Source organism: Rhinatrema bivittatum, chromosome 4 (genome assembly GCF_901001135.1).
Source record: "Rhinatrema bivittatum chromosome 4, aRhiBiv1.1, whole genome shotgun sequence".
Taxonomy (NCBI): domain Eukaryota; kingdom Metazoa; phylum Chordata; class Amphibia; order Gymnophiona; family Rhinatrematidae; genus Rhinatrema; species Rhinatrema bivittatum.
In genome coordinates, this window is record NC_042618.1 from 239,947,920 (window position 1) to 239,970,999 (window position 23,080).

The 23,080-nt window shown below is 44.7% G+C and overlaps 1 protein-coding gene across 2 annotated transcripts in view; it reads left to right on the plus strand.

Annotated features, from left to right (window-relative positions):
• The window catches only part of ITFG2 (integrin alpha FG-GAP repeat containing 2), a 121,720-nt gene that overhangs the window by 46,929 nt on the left and 51,711 nt on the right, over positions 1–23,080 (plus strand). For both annotated transcript variants that reach the window (XM_029599955.1, XM_029599956.1), the window contains exons 5-6: positions 3,578–3,717; positions 15,053–15,201. In XM_029599955.1, coding sequence (XP_029455815.1) covers positions 3,578–3,717; positions 15,053–15,201 — 289 coding nt within the window. The remainder of the gene's footprint in view (positions 1–3,577; positions 3,718–15,052; positions 15,202–23,080) is intronic.

The following is a 23,080-nucleotide window of genomic DNA, read 5'->3' on the forward strand; positions in this document are numbered from 1 at the left end:
TGCTCTATCTTCTTCTTCCCCTAGTTCTTCACCCCTGTTTTATTGTAACTTTTTGCTTCTTTATTATGTTAATGTTTTAAGGTTATTGTACCCCAGTTTGCTGTAAACCGACATGATATGATACTATCATGAATGCCAGTATAGAAAAGCACCAAATAAATAAATAAATAAAAGAGAAATGCATGGGACTCTATACAGCACTTCTGTGTAATATTTACAAAGTATCCTTTTCTTGTTCAATTATATCCTTTTGAATGCTGGTGCCTTTTTATGTGGCTTTTTGCTTTTTACAAAGTAACCTTTTGAAGTCTAGCCTTATTGATATTGTTCCATTAAAAGCAATTTGTATACACTTTGGCAATGCACATGCTATGAATACATAACAATGAAGAGATTCTAGAAGTGATGTGAGTGAGGAATGATTGATTAGGATATGCAATCAACATACGTCTGTGTTCTCGTGTCATTTTATCTTTTGATGTTTTGTAATAATGCTTGCAATAACGAGTATTTTTCATATCAACTAAGATAGTGGTGGTGTTACTTACCTTTCTATAGGGTTTATTGGATATTCTAGTTTAGGTAGACATGTATTATTTTTATCCAAAGCCTAGTTCATATATATATTTTGAATAATGTGTATATATATATTTCGAATAGTTTTCTAATTGTTTTGTCATAGAAAAAATTGTGTTTTGGTGGGAGTATCCTGCTATATATATAGCTATATATATACACATAGGATACTCCCACCAAAACACAATTATTTCTATGACAAAACAATTAGAAAACTATTCAAAAACTTTATTACAGCTTATGGGGCTGATGCAATAAAGTGTGCCCAGCCTAGCGCACAGGTTAATGAATGGTTGGATGCAAGTTTTACATGCGCTAGACTAACACCCGATGCAATAAGGGGATTAGCGTGTCCAAAATACCCATCAAAACAACTGTGTAGTTGATGGTGCTCATCACATGTAAATTCCATGTAGATGAGGCTATTAGCTATTACCCCCTGATGCAATAAATCCCCGAGTCCTAACACACACGTTTTAACGCTATAAATTTAATGCCAGTCTCGGGGATGGTGTTTAAGTAATTCCATGAGTCATGGACTTGTGAAAAAATCCAAAATACTGTTCTCTGTTGCTTTTGGTGATTAACAATAAAGAATTTATGCAATGGATCAGTTACAAAAAAAATAAATTCTGGACACACAATATACATGCTCTAGGCCGATTTTGCTCCTTGCTGTTGTGCATGTATATTGTGCCTCCAGAAAAGGCTTTTATTTATTTTTTTTTAAATAATCTATCCATTACATTAATTCTTGCTCGAGCGCTCATAGCAATTATGTTGAACTCCCGCAGCAATATTAGCCCTGGGGGAATTCTGCGCTACTGCGGAGTGCAAAATCCCCCCCCCCCCCTCGCAGAAAATAGCAGAGGAGACCCTGGCATGCCACGAACGGAGCGCGCGAAAATGAAGGCTCACGTGTCACAGGACGCGCTCCGCTCACGGCGAAGATGAAGGCCCCGGTGAGAGAGAATGTGGGGCGGATTTTAAAAGCCCTGCTCGCGTAAATCCGCCCGGATTTACGCGAGCAGGGCCTTGCGTGCTGGCAGGCCTATTTTCCATAGGCCTGCCGGCGCGCGCAGAGCCCCGGGACTCGCGTAAGTCCCGGGGTTTTTTGTCGGGGGTGTGTCGGGGGCGGGGCCGATCGATGCAGCATTTCGGGGGTGGGCCCGGGGGCGTGGTTTCGGCCCAGGGCGGTCCAGGGGCGTGGCTGCACCCTCCGGAACCTCCCCGGGTTGCGTCTCGTCTCGGTGTGCCAGTGGATTTACGTCTCCCTCCGGGAGGCATAAATCCCTGGACAAAGGTAGGGGGGGGGGTTTAGATAAGGCCGGGGGGGTGGGTTAGGTAGAGGAAGGGAGGGGAAGGTGAGGGGAGGGCGAAAGAGAGTTCCCTCCGAGGCCGCTCCGATTTCGGAGCGGCCTCGGAGGGAACGGAGGTAGGCTGCGCGGCTCGGTGCGCGCCGGCTGCCCAAAATCGGCAGCCTTGCACGCGCCGATCCTGGATTTTAGCAGATACGCGCGGCTACGCGCGTATCTACTAGAATCCAGCGTACTTTTGTTTGCAACTGGTGCGCCAACAAAAGTACGCGAACGCGCATTTTTTAAAAATCTACCCCTGTGTGTGGGGGAGGGTGAGAGAGCAGGGAGAGGGGTGTGAGAGACAGGAGGGGAAGGGGTGAGAGAGAGCATGGGAGGTGAGAGAGTGCGGGGGATGCTTGAGTATGAGGAGATTGTGAAGGAGTGTGTATGTGTGTGAGAGATTGGGAGCTGGTGTGTATGAAAAAGGGATCATGTGTATGTGAGGGTGCTAGCCTGTGTGAAAGGATTGTGTATGTGTGAGACAGAGCCTGTGTGAAGGGGTGCGTGAGAGAGATATATAGGTAGCCGTGTGAGGATGTATGTGAGAGAGAGAGAGGGAGCTTGTGTGGGTGTGTATGCAAGAGAGAGTGACCCTGTATGAGGAGATGGGTGTGTGCGAGAGAGTGAGGGAGCCTGTATGAGGATGTGTGTATGTGCACTAGAGAAGAGGGAGTATGTGTGTAATAGAGAGAAGGACAGAGGGAGCCTGTGAGAGAGACAGTACTGAGAACGGGGTCAAACTCTGGGAGTGGCGATAGAGTGGAAGGGGTTGAGCGTAGAGGTGGAGGGGAGAGATACTGGCAGGTGGAGGAGTTGGGGCCTGAGAGGGCAAAGTGGCCAGGGGAGTAGGGAGAATGAGTGGAAGGGACACTCTTATAGTGAATTTCTAGGGAAATTCTGCTCAAAATATTTAAAATTCTGCATCTTTAAGTAATAACTTTTTTCTGTATTAATTTAAAATGTAATTACTTAGACTGTCATGTAAATTGTGTTATTGTGACCAATATAAAGTTTGCATAATTTTAAGTTTTTGTGCGCAGAATTCCCCCAGGAGTACAATATGTAAGCATACAGCCACATTTCCTGGACACCCGATGCAATTGAGCACCAGGGGGACAATTTCTTCCTAGCGCATCCCTTTTAGTGCACCAACTCATTTAAATATAGCATCAGGTGTCCAGGAGAGGAAGCTTTTTGTGCGTCAGAAAAATGGGCGCACAATCCGAGCACCTGTTTTACCACTCATTAATTTTGTTTATTTGTATGAACTTAGTTGGCCATTGATAGAAAAGAGTGGGAAGAGATTTAAGGAACACTGCATTACAAGTGTTGTACAGAGAATGGCGATAGCACTGCATCAAGAGATGTCCAGTAGTGGGAAGCTATTGATGTTTGATGTCTGGGAACATAGCAGAAATTAGTATTCTAACTTTTTTTTTCTACATTCTGTATTCTGATGAGACTCAGGCCAATAGGGGTCTTCCCACTTTTTCTGAACATTAGTCATGCTGCGATTTCTGCTTTGTTTTTCCTATAACTGAAAACTGTGAAATTTTTGAACTGTGGGGGCTACTGATCTTTCTTTAGTAGGTCTGGTCAAGTTTAGATTGGTTGCATGCCTGACTCCTTTCTATTCTTTGTAGACGGAGATGGGCAGTGTGAACTGGTGCTGGGTTATACAGACCGTGTGGTCCGAGCATTTCGCTGGGAAGATTCATCAGAGGGCTCTGACCATGTCTCTGGGCAGCTGGTGCTGCTGAAGAAATGGCTTCTGGAGGGGCAGGTAGGAAGTGGAGTTTGTAAGGAGCTGATTTTCTGGGGAGGGAGCCTAAGCATCTCAAGAAAATCCAAGTTCTATGTAAAAGTTGCAAGATGTTGATATGTATAATACTGCCCAGCATGTCCAAATATACACTCTGGACGGCCTCATGGGACAGAAGCCCATTTCAGGCCAGAGGATGGCAGGAGGTTGCTGTGGTGGGTGAATCGGCCTGTGTGGGCGGCAGGAGGATCTAGACAGTTGCCTGTGAGATAGGATGGGGAAAAGAGGGAGGGTGCTGTAGTCTGGCTAGGGGAGGGGACGAGAACTGGGGTTGACCTGGTGTAGTGCTGGCTTTGGGGTGGTGATGAGGGGAGAGTGGAAGAGTGCTGGTCTTGGGCTTTGGGAGAGCGGAAGAAAAGACTTGAGATTGGGCTCAATTGTCATATGACACCATTAGGCTTTTACGTTCCTCATCACAGGTTCCTCCACCCATCTCAGATGAAATTACAAGTTACTTTTAAGACAGCTTCCACTACATGGCTCCTCATTTAGGAACACAGTTTCTCACAAGATCCACTTAATGGCATCTTACCTGAAATGTAGGAAAATATTAAAGTCCAGGTTGTTTGACTCAGCCTTTCCTGTACGATTCTTCCAGAGCTTAGTGGTCTATATCAGGGTGTACTGTCATGTATTTATTATGGTAGGACTGAGCTTATTACTATATAAGAAGCTGCTAGGTTGAGTGGAAGGGGCATGTTTTTATGTTTATGATGATAATTATTGTACATTGTTTAATTGTAACTTCTTTGAGAGTGCTTTTATAAAGCAAATAACCAAATCTAAGTAAATATATCAATGAAATAGTGACACTCTGTGCCAAGTTGGGAGAAGGGTAAGTCTGTGGCTGGTTTTCTTTTCAGGCAGCTGAGAGAGGGGATCGGGTGGGGGTGTGAGAGAGTCTCAGCCCATGGCTGATTTTCTTTTCAACTGGGTAGGAGAGGACTGAGCCAGCTACAGCAGCTTTTCAGCGATAGCTAGCTTAGGAAACCAATTTGAGTTCCCTAATTCAAGCCAACTATGTTTTAGCCAGTTAGATTTAGGATGATTTTCATCTGTAAATCTAGCTGGCTAGAGTTGACTGAAAAACAGCTTAACTTAATTTTGACTGGCTAATTGATGCACTCACATTTTTTGTGTTATGCTGCACACTAAGGAGGTAATTTTCAAAAGAATTTATGCTCATAAAATTGTTTTATATGTGTAAATAGGCTTTTCAAACTTGCCACGATATGTGTGGGGACTTTTACCCAGGTAAAACTTTTTTGAAAATGACCAAATTGCCAAAACATATCCCATTACCCATTAAGTGGTGGTGTAGCAAGCTTGTAATAGTTTTACCGATCTACATGCTAAATTTTTCTTAGCCATTTTTTATTGCGCAATATTAAAAATTAAACGTTTATTTAAAGTTAACTGGATTAGAGTTATTCAGTTAACTTAAATGGAATAGCAGTTCTGTGCTGCTGGATATCCGTGATTAAGTCTCTATTTAACTGGATAAGTCTGATTATTGGCACTTATTCAGTTAAGTTAACCGGATAAGTAGCGCTGCCCCGATTCACCAAGTCCCCAACTATTGACTATCCGGCTATTTACTTAGCTGGATAAGTGACTTACCCGGCTAAGTGATAGTCATTGAACATAACCAGCTATTCAGCGACCCCCACTTAGTTGAATAAGTCCTACTTATCCGGCTAAGTATTCAGTATTGGCCTCAATGGAATTATATTCTTAATATTAGATCTTTGTTGCCTGGTCAATAAGCAAGTCAGTTTGTTTCGTGTTTTTTGGATGTGGTTTACGGGCCGCCCCACAATATTTACTCTGGAATGTGCTGTCTTCGTTTCCTCCCAGTTCCCTCAAAAATAAGTTGTTCCAGAGAGTGGGGAAAGAGCACCTGATAAGGACCTGCGACTTGGGTTCCTTATTTCTCAATATTCTCTAAATTTCTTGCCTTTATGTTAATCTGGTGGAAACTCGTCAACAATGCTTTCATATTTTTCTTTAGTAGAATGGGTTTTTCCTTGGAGAAATATCAGATGCATATCGCAAGCACTTAAAACTCTTACCAGCATTAACTTTCCCTATTGTGTTATGTGCCGGTTCTTGTTCTGGTCAATTACCAATGTTCTTATAACAGGCTTATCTCTACATTTAATATTGTGTCAAGTCCCCGCACTAAATCTGGGATTAATTGCAATCCCAAATTTGAGGAGTTTATTTTGTTTTCAATGTTTTGGTCCCCAGCAAAATAAAGACCTTGTGAAATAACAGGGAGGTACTGTGTTACTCACCTATTGCAGGCAGCAGTGCAGGCCAAACATGTAGGTTTCTGTTCTGCAGAATTTGGAGGTGTGCAAAACAGAATAGAGCCAAACATCCCCCAAATTGGGATATGTGTGTTTCTAAGAAGAGAGAGAAATACCACAGGCAGATACTGAAATAGTTACCTGTACCACAGAGGTATTGGACTGCACTTAGAAAATTAATAATCTGGATCACTTATCTTTTTATTTTCTACAAACTTCTAAATGACAACTTGTTATGAAAACAGTAAGGGGTCCATTTTCAGCCATTATCCTGCTAGCAGAGTTAGCTAGATATTCAGTGGCGTGGGCATACTGCTGACTATACCCTGCCATCTTTGAGGTAGCCAGATAAGTTTATCTGGCTAACTTTAGGATATCTCTTCAGCTGAAAATAGTTTATCTGGCTATCTTAGATGGATAGCCAGCTCTGTCACAGAACTCTCATGCCCCCAACCCCGAGTTAGCTTTTTAGCCAGATAAAATGTTTTCTGGCTAACTCAGAGCCAGTCAGTGCAGCAGGATCTTCAAATCCCATCATTTGTCCAGCTAAGTCCAAACATAGGCCTAGATTCATCATTTTGCTATAAATTTCACAATAAAAACACCTGCGATTTAATTAAAAAAAAAAAAAGGGGGGGGGGGGAGCGTGGTTTGGGTAACTTTCCAGATACTTCAACACATGCTATTTTACCACATCACATAGGTATTTTAGTGCTATGCATCCTAAATTTTTCGCATCCGTGTTATTTTCAAATCGCGAGCTGCGAAGTGCCCACACAGGCTTTCATCACATTTTGGGCTGCTGCTGGCTAGAGCGAGAGAGACTCTTTATAAGGCTCTCATAGAAGTTAATTATTTATTTATACCACTGTAAGAGGGGCAATTAGTTACTCGGGGTGAGGTTGGGGGGGGGGCAGTTTTACATGCACAGTCAGAGGTACGAACAGCACAGTATAGACATCAGTGAAGATTTGGAGTGATGACACGTACACAGAGGTGAAATTTGTACAATGTACTCTCGACCTAGCAGAGTGCATCAAACTAGGTTGAGAGTACATTGTACAGATCTCTTCTTTTTGTACTTTTCATCACTCCAAATCTTCACTGATATGTACTATGCTGTAAGTACCTCTGACTGTGCATGTAAAACTGCCCCCCAAAACCTAGGCCACCACCAAAACCTCACCTCAAGTTACTAGTTGCCCCTTTTACAGTGGTATAAATAGTTTATATGAGAGCCTTATAAAAGTGTCTCTCTCCCCTCTCTCCCTCCCCCTGCCCGAAATGGGATTTGTGATATTTCAGGCATAATGCCAGGAAAAAAAGGTGTAGTTATTTCCGGCATAAAATTGTGCAATAGCGTGCGTTACGCTATCACATGCAACATTAAACACCCCTCATTTTCATAAACTCCACATAACTCCTCCCTTTTGACTAAATTTTTAGAATTTGATACGCGTCTCTTGATGCGTTATTTTATCGCATGCATTATGGCGTTATTGCAGGAGTTAGGGCCCTAACGCGATTTGATGAATGACCCCCCCCCCCCCTCCCCCCTTAGCTGGTGAATTGCATTGAATATTAACTAAGTCCCTAGCACCAGGTCTTAAGCTGCCTGGTCTGGGCACTCTTCCTCTTCAGTTTGCCTTTTATCTGTTATTTGAGCAGACAGGTTTCTCTCCTTTTCCAGGAATGAATTTAGGGTTTTGCCACTTCTAGGAAACTTTTGGTGGTTTTACCCCCTCCTCCCCACCCTCATCTTCTGTAAGAGGCTGTTACAGGGAAGCAGAGGGCTGGCTATTCACTGCTGAATGAGCTTCAGCAGAGCTGGAAGGTGGCAAGTCTTAGCCAGCCTGCTGCCCCAAAATGTTTGCTGCCCTAAGCACAGATAATGGGCACCTACTGACAAATTTAGCGCTGCTCTTATCTTTCCTTTTGTTGCCCTTTCATGCTTACTTTTGGAGGAAAAAAAATTGGCTTCAGTTTCCAGAATTTGTCCAGGCAACACTGCAGAGCTAATTCACCTTAAGCAGAATTAAGAAAGCACCCAGCAGTGTGGTTAAATTTCTGGGACCATCAGCTGTGTCTTAGTGTGTAACATTGCTGCTTTAATCCAAAACCTCTCTCATACTACCATCTTTACTTTTTCATGGCAATATTCCTTTGTATCTGGTGACTTTTTTGTTTTTAATATAATTTGAGGCAGGGTACAAGCACTAAATTTTATTATGGCCACACACCCTGGGCTGGATTTTAAGAGGTATGCATGCGCGTAGATTTGTGCACAACCCGGCGCGCACAAATCTACGCCCGATTTTATAACATGAGCGCGCAGCCGTGCGCATGTTAAAAAATCCAGGGTCGGCGCACACAAGGGGTTCACACTTGTGCACCTTGCGCGCGCTGAGCCCTAGGGGAGCCCCAATGGCTTTCCCTGTTCCCTCTGAGGCCACTCCGAAATTGGAACGGCCTTGGAGGGAACTTTCCTTCCGCCCTGCCCCCCAGCACTACCAAACCCCCCCACTAACTTTTGTTCCATAAGTTGCGCCTGCCGGCCAAGTACCGGGGCATGATTCCCCAGCACGGCCGCTGTGCCGGAGGCCTCGGTCCCGCCCCGGGACATACACGCGTCCCGGGGCTTGCGCGCGTCGCCAGGCCTATGCAAAATAGGCTCGGTGCTCACAGGAGTGAGTACTTGCGGTTATGCATGTAATTTAGGTGCCGTAACCCTTTAAAAATCCGCGCCCCCCCCCCCCCCCACCGTTTTTAAACACACCACCCCTCCCCTGCCCTGATGTGCTCTCTAACTGTTTGTGTTTTATTGGTGCTTTTAATAAATCATGCCTGCCTGGGGTTCTAATAAGCCTAGCACACTAGCAATTTGATATTCCTAGCATGTGGATAGATGGATTCAGGGACCAGCATTTCTACCAGCAGATGGAGACTGAGCAAACTGATATCACAGTATATATAGTCCTGCAGTGACATCAGCCTGCCAGTATTCTCCGTCTCTAGCAGATGGTGGCCGTGCTTCTCCCTACGCGGGATTGCTTCAGGTTTTAGAAGGAGAATTTAAAAGAAAAAGCCCCGCTCTCCTGCAGTGATACCAAATGGTCCCTCCCCCAGTTGAGAATTCCTGAGGTGATTTTCCGTGTTCCCTCAGATGTGTGCCTTGGTCCAGTAACTGGTTTGTTTTTTTTCAGCCGGCATGACTTAGCTGATTGTACAGTTTAAAGGCAGTGGGTGCAGGAAGCCGAGCATGGCAGGGATGGCAGATGCCCTCTCCCCCTCCGCAGCCGGGTACTGTCTCTGTACTCAGCCGGGAAAGGCTGACGTCAGGTAAGCTTAAAAAAAAGAGAGAGAAAAATAAATAAGATACTTTACAGAGACAGTGAAGGAGGATTGTTCAGGGATTCCCCTTCCCCGGTCTCTGGGCTTGGTGCGCCATTCTAACGTCCATCCCGTGCCAAGGGAGGTTCAGGGACAGGGGAAGCTTGGCGGGTTGAGCGGCCTTTTTTGGCTAGGCCCCACTCCGAGGCTTTTCCACTGCACGCCGTGTGAAAGGAGGTGACAGTGTTTTTGCCTGCGTGTTCAGCTGCCCTGTATAGGACATCAGTTCAGCGGTGCATCCAGGTTTTAGACGCTTAGTTGAGAGTCTGCTTGAATGCCCAGGTTAAGCAGTGTCTGGCTTGGGCACACGCTTATCTTGTGTGCACAAAACAATTGGGCGAATTTTTATGTGTGCTTAAGTTGAGACACCTAGTCTTGCGGCGCCTAGCTCTTGGCCACCTAACTTTTGGGTGCCTAAATTATGGATGCATATAAATAAATATATATGAGTGGAAGAGTAGTAGCTTAGTGGTTCGAGCAGCGGGCTACAACCCAGGGAAACCAGGATTCAAATCCTACTGTCGCTCCTTGTGACCTTGGGCCCTTTAGCCTCCATTGCCTCAGATATAAAATTAGATAGTAAGTCCTGTGGGGGTTAGGGAAATACCTATAATACCTGAATGTAATCTGCTTTGATGTACACTCTGAAGTCCCGAAAAGCAGAATATAAAAATCTAAATAAATATATATAATAGCGTCTGTTGCTAAGAAGCCTAAGGGCTTTGCCTTGTGCGCAGCCTGTCATATTCAGGCGTCTCAGCCTGGCGTGCCCTCTAACTTTTGCCAGTACTGTGTATAGAGGCTCGGGGAGAATTATCTTCCTCTGATTTTACTGGTTCTTCCCAGCCTGATGAGGTTATGGGTAAAGATGTGTCGGGAGAAACGCCGGATATTGGAACTCCCTTAACTAGTTCCTCAGCAGGGGTGGCAGCTCAGTGGGCACAGCACAGATGCCTCCATGGTTTTGGCATGGATCCTTCTGCCTTTTTTTTGGGTAGAATTTTTTTCAGGGCCTGCAGTCCTTTCTTCAGGCGCAGTCCTCAGCCCTGTCTAATCCTGTCGGGTCAGTCCCTCAGTTGGTGGCCTCTCCCTCTTCTGCTGCTACATTTAAGAGCCGACGTACTCCTCGAGCTGCAGGTGTTCCTGACAGGAATCTGGATGGCACTGATGGTGAGGCAGATCCTGACTCTCTGGAGGATGGGAAAATTCCTCCGGGACTAGATCCGTATGGGATTATGTAGCGGTTCTTTCGTAGAGATGAATTGCCAAAACTGGGAGTTCTGGAGCAGATTCCATGTCTGAGCCAAAGAAAAATCCCATTTTGGTGTCTTTGCGTAAAGCCTCTTTTTTTTTCCCAATTATGGAGGCCATTCAAGAATTGATTGATCTTGAATGGCCCGCCCTGGAGGCATATTTTTAAAGGGGGTCAGACCTTGGAAGGCCTGTACCCCCTGGATCCAGTGGCGAGAGAGCGTGTGCATTTTCCATAAGTGAATGCGCTTGTCTGTGCTGTGTCTAAACGGATGACTATCCCTGTGGAGAGAGGAGCTGCCTTGAAGGATGTGCATGATAGGAGAATTGAGGCCATCCTTAAGCAAGCATGTGAACTAGAGGCAATAACTTTGCAAATAGCTTCCTGTTGGTCCCTGGTGGCTCGCTCTGGTTTGCTTCTCTCTCAGGAAGTTGATGATTCTGGAGTGTCTTCCAGGGCAGTTATGGAATCCACTGCCACCTTTTTAGCAGATGCAGGTTGCGATTTGGTCTGAACCTTAATCTTACGAAATTTGCCTTTTAAAGGCTCACTCTTGATTGGGAGCGAGTTGGAGAAACTGGCCAGTAAATGGGGCGAATCTCCGGTTCCTCAGTTGCCAAAAGATAAGCAGTTGCCACTCTCCTTTGGTATGAGGGGTTGTCTCAGAGGTTTCAAGCACTTTCATCCCTACAGAGGATGATCTTTTAGAGGACTCGGCCTTTTGGCAGATCTCAGTCCTTTCATTCCAGACAGCTCAGAAGAGGTGGGGGCTTGGGTAGTGCAACCTGCCGACCCACCCCGAGAAACAGGAAATAGAGGGATCCCTCTCTCTCTTAATAGAGGTGGGTCGAGATAACATCGGATCAGTGGGTCCTGGAAATGATACGAGAAGGATATACGCTGGAATTTCACAGTGTGCCTTGGGACGTGTTCATGGTGTCTCCCTGCCACTTCCCGCAGAAGAATCAGGCAGTAGAGTGTATACCGTCAAGGCACCTAGGTCTGAGGGCTGTGGTTCCAGTACCCACATTTCAAGAAAATACGGGTCTATATTCTATTTATTTCATTGTGCCAAAGAAGGAGGACTCCTTTAGTCCCAGCCTGGATCTCAAAGGGGTCAACCGTCATTTGCGGGTGAGTCATTTTCACATGGAAACATTGCGCTCAGTGATAATAGTTGTGCAGTCGGGGGAATTCCTGACTTCCCTGGATCTGTTCGAGGCTGTGCGATTCAATAAGATGAAAGGCAAAGTTTTTCTGCCAGAAGCTCATATTCGAAGGTTGGTGTCTCAGGTGCATCTCTTGGTGAGTACTATAAACCTGACAGTGTGATCCTTTCTACAGGTTCTTGGGTTGAAAATGGCAACCCTGGAAGTGGTGCCGTGGGTAAGGGTACATATGTGTCCCTTTTTCAGCACGCCCTGCTGTTTTATTGGAACTCGTGGTCCCAGGACTATGTGATTTGACTCCACCTGCCGATGGAAGTATGCTCTCACCTCCAGTGGCGTTTGCAAGCAGATCAACTGAGAAACAGAATTTCCCTGACATTTTCAGACTGGTTGGTACTCACTACAGATGCAAGTCTCCAGGGTTGGGGAGCTCACTGTCAGGAACCAATAGCGCAAAGGTGCTTGAATACAGAGGAGTCTCTCTGGAAAATCAATCGGCTGGAAGCCCAGGTGGTCCGGTTGGCATGCTTGCAGTTCAGCAGCAGGCTGCAGGGTCGTGTGGTCCAATTAATGTCTGACAATGCAACAACTGTGGTTTACATCAATCAGCAGGGAGGAACCAAGAGCCAGCAGGTATTTCAGGAGATAGACCAACTTTTGGAATTGGGGGAAATGCATCTTCGGGTGATTTCTGCATCACACATTGCAGGAAAAGACAACATAAGAACAGACTTTCTCAGCAGGGAGAATGTGGACCCAGGAGAAATGGGTATTGTTGGGCAAAGCATTCCAGCTGATAGTGGTTCAGTGCAGCCTTCTATTTCTAGATCTGCTGGTGACTTCTCGCAGTGCAAAGGTTTCCTCGATTCTTCAGTCACAGGAGAGATCCGAAGTCTTGGGTATCAATGCTCTCATGCAGGTCTGGCCAGAAGATAAGCTGCTGTATGCCTTTCCTTTGTGGCCCATGTTGAGCAGATTAGAAGGATCGAAGGCCACAGGGGGGATGATGCTCCTGGTTGCACCGGATTGGCCCAGAAGACCATGGTATGAGGATATGCAAAGACTCCTGGTAGAGACTCCCCCTTCGTCTTCCACCACACAGGAATCTATTGCAGCAGGGGCCTGTCCTTCACAAAAATACGACTCTGTTTTGTCTTAATGCTGTGGCCCTTGAGAGGGCTTGCTTTTTGAAGTGTGGATATTCTTCTGCAGTGATTGCCACTTTGCTACAAGCTCGAATGTTCTCCACTTCCTTAGCCTATGTGCGGGTTTGGCGAATGTTTGAGGTTTGGTGTGAGGATCGAGGGGTTCTTCCTCTTCAGTTAAGATCCTGCTCATTTTGGAATTTTTGCAGGATGAGTTAAAGGGTTGGCCCTTAATTCCTTGAAGGTGTAGGTAGCGGCTCTTACCTGCTTTAGGGGTCAGGTGAATGGTGAATCCTTATCACCTCATTCTGATGTGCCCCATTTCTTGAAGGGAGTGAAACATCTATGTCATCCTTTGTGGTTACTGGTTCCTTTGTGGAGTCTTAACCTGGTGTTGGATTTCTTGCTGGGCCCTATGTTTTGACCACTGCATAGTCTTTCCTTGTGGTGATTGACCTTGAAAACAGTGTTTCTGGTGGTGATTTGTTCCGTGCGTCAATTTCCGAGTTGCAGGCCTTGTTTTGCCGGGAGCTATTTCTTCAGGTGACTTCAGGAGCAATACAACTGCATACTGTTCCTTTTTTCATGCCTAAGGCTGTCTCAGATTTTCATTTGAATCAGTTCATTTCCTTGCCGTCCTTGGATAAGGAAAGAGATGCAGAAGAATATTGCCTGTTGCGTCCATTATGTCAGGAGACATGTCGTGAAGAAGCTGGAGGTTTCTAAACCTTTCTGAAAGACGGATTGCCTGTTTGTCTGTCTTGGTGGAGGAAAACAGAGCGAACCAGCTTTGCGGGCTACAATAGCTCACTGAATTAAGGAAGTGGTCTTTGCCACATATGTGGATGCTGAAAAGCCGTTGCCTACTCAGGTTAGGGCTCAGGCAGTGTCATGGGCGGAGGTGAGATTGCTGTCTCCTGTCGACATTTGCCGATCTGCGACATGGTCTTCCTTACACACCTTTTCTAGATATTATCGTCTGGCTGTGCAGGCCCAGGAGGAAGCAGCCTTTGTACATGTGGTGTTGAATCGTTTGCAGGCAGCCTCCCACTATATTTGGGAGTAGTTTGGGTACATCCCACTGATCCTGAATCCATCTATCCACATGCTAGGAAATGAGAAATTACTACTTACCTGATAATTTCCTTTTTCTTAAGGTGGATAGATGGATTCAGCTTCCCACCCTGGGCTGCCAAATGATTGTGCGATGGCCCTTCTGTGTGCCTATGTGTTCCAAGGGATTACTGGTAAGTGTTCATCCAGTTCCTAGACTAGTATGCATATGTTCTTGCCTTAGTTTAGTGTTTCTTGTTTAAGTACAGAAATGGTTGCTGTTTTTTAATCAAGTTTTTTGCTAGTCTGTCCACAGTTGCTTTTGAAGAGAATACTGGCAGGCTGATGACACTGCAGGACTGTATATACTGTGATGTCAGTTTGCTCTGCCTCCATCTGCTGGTAGAGGTGCATAACCCACTGGTCCCGAATCCATCTATCCCAACTTAAGGAAAAGGAAATAATCAAGTAAGTAGTTATTTCTCATTCCTTAAAATGTAAGTGTCTGAGGAGGCATTCAGAACAGTGTTAGATCAAAAAAGAATCTAACAGCAATTGGAATAAAGGCAGATGTCAATGAAATACTTGAAATATCATTTTATTGGTACTGCTGTACATGGCCATACGTTACACCACACTAGTATGTCAACCTGTACACTGAAGCTTATCTTAAAGCAAGGTTTGGGAGCAGGAGCCAAAAGTTCCATTGCTTGGCAGTGGGCTTTTATGCCAAAGACAAGGAAGGTTTTAAATCTTTAGAATAAATTGGACTGAATAATTTTTGTCTACACCAATTTCATGAAGCACGTACCTTGCTACAATTAGCATTGTGAAAGAACTTCATATTTGTTGAGCAAGTTGAGGTGGAGTAGATTTTTAATTACTTGCTGTCACTTGTGTACCTTTTGGGCTACTCTTTCCTAAGTTAGGTAAATCTAGCAGTTTTCTCGCTTTTGGTGTCTTGGGCTTAAACAGGTAGACAGCTTGTCCGTCAACCCGGGTCCTGATGGAACTCCTGAGCTGATGGTATCCCAGCCTGGCTGTGCTTACGCCATCCTGCTGAACAGCTGGAAACAGAGTCAGCAGTGCCTTGCAGAAGGGGGAGACCTGTCAGCAGCCAGCAGGTGAGACGGTCTGTTCTTTGAAGAATATATAAGAGAGATAACATAGCCTATTATTAAAACTGTAACTTTATTACCAATAACAGAGAAATGACTTTGCTCTGATTATTCACTGTCTCAAAACTATGCCACATAAACATTTACAAGCAGTTATGTGATTGGGGGGGATGAAAGTCTAATAGGCCCAGACTGGGAAAGGGACCTTGCAGTGATAGTGTCTGGTGATCTGAAAGCAGCAGTAGCTAAAGCCAGAAGAATGTTGGGCTGCAAAGAGAGAATAACCTGTCAAAAAAAAAAAAGGGGTAGATTTTTTAATTTTGTGCGAGCGCGTACTTTTGTTCGCGCACCAGGTGCGAACAAGAGTACGCGGGATTTCAATAGATCCGCGCGTATCCATTAAAATCCGGGATCGGCGCGCGCAAGGCTGCCAATTTTGGGCAGCCTGCGCGCGCCGAGCCGCGCAGCCTGCCTCCGTTCCCTCCGAGGCCGCTCCAAAATCGGAGCGGCCTCAGAGGGAACTTTCTTTCGCCCTCCCCTCACCTTCTCCTCCCCCCACCTTTATTGCCGGATTTACACCTGCTGGAGGCAGACGTAAATCTGTGCGCCATCACCCGACCCGGGGGCTGTTCCGGAGGGCACGGCCACACCCCCGGGCTGAAACCATGCCCGTGGCGTCACCCGCGCCATGCCCTCGAACGCCGCGTCACGACCGCCATGCCCTCGGCACGCCTCTCCATGTAAGCCCCGGGACTTACGCGCGTCCCGGGGCTTGCGCGCGCCGCCGAGCCTATGCAAAATAGGCTCGGCGGCGCGCAGGGGGGGTTTGGGGTAGGTTTTCGGGGGGTACGCGCGTATCCCTTTGAAAATCTACCCCAAAGGGAGGTGATACTGCCTATGTAGAAGTTTTTGGTGAGGCCTCACCTGAAGTACTGTGTTTGACTCTGGAGACCGTGTCTCAAAAACGATAGAGACAGGCGGAAGCGGTCCAGAGAAGGGTGACCAAAATGATGTGGGGTCTGTATCAGGAAACTTATGAGGAGAGGCTGAAGGATCTGAATATGTATACCCTGGAAGAGAGGAGATGCAGGGGGAGATGTTATACAGACCTTCAGGTACCTGAAAGGTTTTAGTGATGGACGAACTTTGAACCTTTTCCATTGGAAGGCATACAGTAGAACTAGGGGTCACAAAATGAAACTCCAAGGGGATGACTCAACACCAACATCAGGAAATATTTCTTCATGGAGAGGTGGCGGATACCTGGAATACCTTTCAAGAAGAGGTGGTGAGGACAAAAACAGTAAACACTTTGGATCCCTAAAGGCTAGAGCATGGAAATGAAGGAAAGGGTGCATGGGGGTAACCTGCATGGCGTGGCAGTTACTACTGTTAAACCAATTAGCTTTCATGATTTTGACACTATTGCAACATCGCTCTCTACTTCAACGGGTGGGGGTGAAAGAGGATTTGGATTCAGATGACAGCCAACATGGGCCCTAACCTTTACGGTTCGGAGTACTGATACACAGGCATTCGGGATAAAGTACAGGACTGCTTCTACAGTCCGAAAGCAAAGCACGTTCAAGCAGCATTGTCTGCGCACCCTGAAAAAATGTTGCTAGTAGTATTACTATCCTCAATATAAGGCTTGAGGGTAACCTGCGTGGAGCAGCAGTTACTACCCTTAACAGAACCATGTGACAGTCTGCACAGAGCTGCAGTTACTTCTTTAAGAAACTTGCTGGGCAGACTGGATGGACCATTTAGTCTTTTTCTGCCATTATTACTATGTTATGAAGCTTGCTATTACCTTTGGCAGCACTGCTGCGTTTAACAGTGCTGGAGTCTCAGGAGGCTATATTACCATGGACCACTCAGAAGCAAAAGCCTCTCGGAAAATGTTAAAAAAAAATGGAGCCTGATGCATTTGATCCTGAGGAGGGAAGACAGCAGCTGCCGCTTCTGCTGTGATCCTTGCTGTTCAAAGGAACAGCACTAAGGGTAGGTCCCAAAGGAGACTTCACTCCTGGCTGGTGAGGACACGTCTCAACCCAGGCATGTTGCCTTGAGTAAGAGGTTCTATAAAAAGCTATTGAAAAAAAAGTATTACTAAGAATTTTACACAACTGGAAATGGGAGGATTTTGGGAAGAGTTTATTTTTGTTGTGCAGAAGGGAAAATTATTCTTTTAGCTGAATGCTTTGGATGAAAAGCTCTTGGTCCACTGTGCCTTACTATTACTCACAAGTAAGTACAGTCTAGCTGGTGGTGCTGGTGGGGGAAGGCAGTAAAAGCCGTAACATTTACACATTCTCCTGCAATGTGTGCTCAAGCTATTTAATATTAGTTTCTCTTTGAGCTGAATAGATGCTCCCTTCCTCTGTCCTCAAACCTTTTGGGAAGCCTGGCCTGCCCTTAAGTTGTGTTAGTTTTATATATTTATATTACCTTCCTCAAAACAAATTTAACTCAAAGTAGTTTACATCAAATAGTAAAATGTGATAATCAAATACATCATAATAGTATAACAATAAAACAAGTGCATAATAATTAAACTCTAAAAATACAGCAAATACAATGATCTGGAACCATGGTTCAATCCACCTCCTGCTAACGAGGAAGGAATAAAGTCAGAGTCCACCTAAACATTTTCACATAACTAATTAACTTTTACCCTCGTACTGTCTAAAGCTTGCCCAACATCCCATATACATACAAAAGCCTCCGGTCCCAAAGGGGTTGACCCCCCTCAGATTCCAAAGGGGTGGCCCTACTGGGAGCAACACACCCCAACAGCAAGGGTCACTGAAAAGGTTCCCTTGAATGACATCAGCAGTCCAGCATGAGCAGCAGGAAAAGCAGTAGCTGGGCAGATGGATTGAGTCAGATGCAATATAGGCTTAATCCTGAGGCTCAGCTACGGATCTGTAGTAAGTGTGATGCAGTGTCAAGTGGGAGCAGCGTCTCCTTCTCTCTCCACTGCAGGGGTCACCTATAAGACCCCCTTAGATGACATCAGCGAGGAGGGGGTGTGGCCAGAGACTTGACGTAGGAGAATCCTTCATTGAGCACAGTCACAAAGTCACGGCCCTGGGCTTGCCAGCAGTGGAATCTGATTCACCTACTATGATAATGGGAAGATCATTCTTTATCACCAATTAATTTTCCCAGGAATATAGCAGGAAGGTAGGTTTGCTATCCATGAGAGATGAGTGAAGCCTTCTCTTTCTTTTTAATGAAGACATTTCAGTGCACTGATCAATTTGCTATCAATTTTCCAGAAATCTTCTATGCTGTATAACCATCAGTAACTTTCTTATTTCTAGAAAGTAAGATTGTTCTTCTGAAGTCTTGATTGAGATTGATCTCTTTCAGGTGTGAGCGTAGTTCAGTGTGCTGCTGTACAAAATGTTGCATCAGAAAGGGAATCATGTTGCATGTTGTCGTGTTTGTATGGGGCCATAAACTTGGAATTCTGCAAAAGATGATGTGTTTTCTGAATCCAGAAGAATGGAGTTGCTGCAACTACTAGGAGCTACAGTGCTAAAGCAAACAGTATTATTGTTCTGAAAAACTTTATTTTCTGGTTGCATACCTAGGCATGTTAGAAACCTGACAAGGGGGAAATCCTGTTTTTCATCAAATAATGTAATGAATTGCTTAAGAATGAGAATTTGTAAGTAAAAATAAAATCATCTTCCTTACCTTCCTTCTTTTGGAGCAGATGTAGTAAAACACGCACTCAAAGTGGGCACTAGTATTGAGCGCCCGTTTTCTCAACACACACACAGCCACATCGCCTGGGCTCCCGATGCAGTATTTAAATGAGGAAGTATTAAAAAGGGTGCACTAAGGGAGAATTGTGCATCCGTAGCACTCAATAGTTAATTGCATTGGGTGCCCACTTGCAATGGGTGCTCAGTACGAGTGGGTGTTTTTATATTTTGCTAATCAATCACAAAACAAACCCATCAAACACCAATTGTGTATTCCAGCACACTAATTTGTAAACAAAATCAAAAGCAGTCTGCTGGTGTTCTTTGTAACGCACCTCACTGCCATCAACATTTGTTGGACCCTTAAATCCCGAGTCAGAATTTGCAAAAGACTCGTTTGCGATATCGGGTCACTTTACTTTTATTTAAATAACTTTTATATTTTGTCTATTTTTGTTCATATTTTTGTATATTTTCAATAAAAACCAATATGCTGACGAAATTTAGATCCTCCGAACAAACAAATTGTCATTCTAGGTAATGCTGAGATAGAGCAAAAATTTTCCGGTCACAATCCCAAAACCTTAATTTGAAGCATGATTTGGGACTTTGACGCCTTCTTTGATGATAAGTATCATGCTTCAAAATAAGGTTTTGGGATTGTGACCGGAAAATTTTTGCTCTCTCAGCATTACCTAGAATGACAGTTTGTTCGGAGGATGTTGCAAATTCTGACTCGGGATTTAAGGGTCCAACAAATGTTGATGGCAGTGAGGTGCGTTACAAAGAACACCAGCAGACTGCTGTTTTGATTTTATTATTTTGCTGACATTGCCGAAGTGTGTTTAATTAGGCACCCCTTGCTACTGACGTCTAAATAGTGTGGCCATAAAGTAAAGTGGTTTTCTTCTGATCAAGTCAAAATGCACATTTTACTTTTCTCCACTGCAAGCAGTAAATTAAAATGTCAAAACCATACTAAGGAGAAAGACATACTTATTGTAACACAGAGGACCAGATTATTATTTTTTTTTTTAATTTCTCATGAGACCTTGACTGCGAGTTGATTTTACTCCACCTCCAGGGCTGGCGTTAAATTCCACGCTTTAAAAAGTGTGTTTTGGGCACCCAGTTCTTTCCTGCATCGGGAGGTAATAGCTAATGTCCTTATGTACATGGATTTTACATATGATGGCCACTATCGGTTATGCATTTGTTAGGGCACACTAATCTCCTTACTAATCAGATGGTAGTCTAGCATAACCAAAACGCCCCTAGGCTGGGTGTACTTTATTGCATCAGCCCCTTTTGCCCTTTTTTTTTTTTTTTTTTCAGCAAGCAGTGTCCTACCTAGTCCTACCACATGGTGTCAGGGTTACTTCACTTTTCCAGTAGCAGTTCTGCTGTTAGACTACTGCAGGTTTTTCTATCAGGTGACAACAGTGCAGTCTCTCACAGAAAAGACCCTGTTGTTGGCAGTTGCATAGCCAGAAATACATTTTTTGGGGGGTCGCAAGGTTAACATGGGTTGGGCAGTTGACATACAGGTCTAGGCCCCACTTTTATTGATAAATAACGCCTTAGAGTGTACCTGACAATTTCTAAGTAGTTTCATGAGTGATGCTTTAAAATATTTTAATTCTATTATTAATTAAAAATGCCCTATTAATCTGTATTAATTTATTTTATATTTATTGCAGTTTATAAATGCACATCATGTAGAAAGTAAACAAAAAACACTTAACAGAAACATCAGATCCAATCAAATATCCATGTATTTTATGAATCCTCTTTCCAAAAAAGCATAGAATATCATATCTACAATAAAACAGCAATAATCATAATCTCAAAAGAATGTAAGATTTGCAACAGATCAAGAACAGAAATAAGACATGCAAAAAATATATATTCAAATTTTGGTGCCACCTTAGTGACAATAAAACAAAATCCCTCCAATGCCAAACATTTAGTGAAGTAAGATATGTCCCTACAAAAAAAAGAAACCAAAAAATGCCTAGCATCTTGCCATACTATACCATTAGAGCAGTAACTCTCAGGACTCAAACAGCAGCAACCTTCTCTACAAAAAGGCAGTAAAGGAAAGCATTACACCAAGCCCTAGAACAGTAATGTACCACCTAATGGGCAAACAGAACAAGCTGAACTGCTACAAATCCTTACAGAGAAACTACACACTCGCCAGAATACTGCACCTTTGTCACACACATATATAACAATACAAAATAAGGGAGTACAAATTAGAAAGAAACATGCAGACAAAACTGAAATGGAAAGCCTGAGAAACGAATCTCTGTAAACACTGGAATACTGAAGAAACAGTAAAATACAAGCATCGAAGAAATGCATGCCCAAAGATGGCATATTTCAATCACTGAAAGTCAAAATATATATATTTTTTTTTTTTTTTTCTTGTGTGATCTTATTTTCCTAATCGGTTGGTCCCAGTCTTTGTTCCCCCTTGTCCGTCTTTTCCTAATTCTTTTTCAGGATCTCTTATTCTTTCTGTTTCTTCTCTCGCCTCTTGTCTTCTTTCCTTCCTGCTTCATACACACACACACATTCTCACATGCACTGTCTCATACATTTGCTTTCTTTCACATAAGCTCCCGCTTTTGCATGCTCTCTCTGACATAGTCACAGGCTCCTACTCCCACCACTCTCACTCAGGCTCCCATTCTTATATGCGCTCTCTCACATGCAGGTTCTCCACCCCCCCCCCCCCACACACACACAGGCTCTTGCACTCACATGCTGTCTTTCGCACGTAGGATACTATTCCCCTTCAGACACACAAGCTCACTCTTCCATTGTTTCACACACAGGTTCACATTTCCACACAAACACACAAGCTCTGACATGCTCTCTCTCATATGCAGACAGAGTCTCCCACTCATGTGTGCTCTAATATGCATGCTCTCATTTGCATACACGTACGCTCCCTCTCTCTCTCTCACACACACACACACACACACACACACACACACACACACACAGGGTGTAATTCCAACCATGCTGTCTTTCAAACACGCTCTCTCTTACACACAGGTTCACACCCACATGTTCTGTGTGTGTGTCTCTCTCTGTCTCTCTCATATACACACCCAGACAGGCTCCCATTCACATATACACACCCAGATAGGCTCCCATTCACATATACACACCCAGACAGGCTCCCATTCTCACACACACACCCAGACAGGCTCCCATTCACACACACACATACACACACCCAGCAGAAGCTTTGTGGGCCACCTCCCCTCTTCGTTTGCCTGTGGGAAAAGGGTCCATTGGCGGCCTCCCAGGCCGCCTCCCCTCTCTGGCTGTGCACATTTGGCAGCACCGGGACTGTTTTTTGTGGGCCCTGTGACAGAACCTCTTTTCTCTGCTGCTGGGCAGCGCTGTTGCCTGAGCTCAAACTAAATGGGTGGCCTGAGCTCAAAGTGGGTGGGCCATGGCCCACCCATGCTAAGTCATTGGTTCCTGGATTCTTAGTTTGCGAGGGAGAGCTACCACAGATTTTGTGTTAAAGAAAATTGCTGAAAATATTCATTGTAGATCATCTGCATAAAGACTTTGGTGATTTTTTTGGGACTGCACCAAGTTTAAAACACAGTCCTTCCCTGTACGTACCTGGATCAGTCCAGACCGTGGGTTATGTCCCCAATCCAGCAGATGGAGTCAGCCAAAACTTTGAGGGGGCGTCACCATAAGTAGAACTACCCCCTCTGCAGGAGTTCAGTATCTTCTGACTCCAGCAGATGCGAGTAGGGAATTTGGAGTGCTCCCAATTCAGCATAAGCTTTTAACTTTGTCTTTGGCTGCCCTTTCTTGGGCTATTGCCTATCTCTTTTGAATCTGGTTTGAATCAAGTTTGTTTACAAAAAAAAAAAAAAAAAAAAAAAAAAAAAAAAGAAGACTCTGATTGAGTTAATTAATTAATTGAGGGGTTCAACTTTGGGGAGGCGTGGCTTACCTTCTGTTTGTGTCTTCCTTGTTTTCTCTACAGACGGGGTAAGTTGGTGTTGCCTTTACTTTTCAGCTCCCCAAACTCCCCTGCTACCTCGCGGAGGCCGACAGCACCGGCCTCTCCGCGCTTGCCACATTGCCAGCGGCCATCTTGAGCGCCTCGTGGGCGGCTCGGAAAG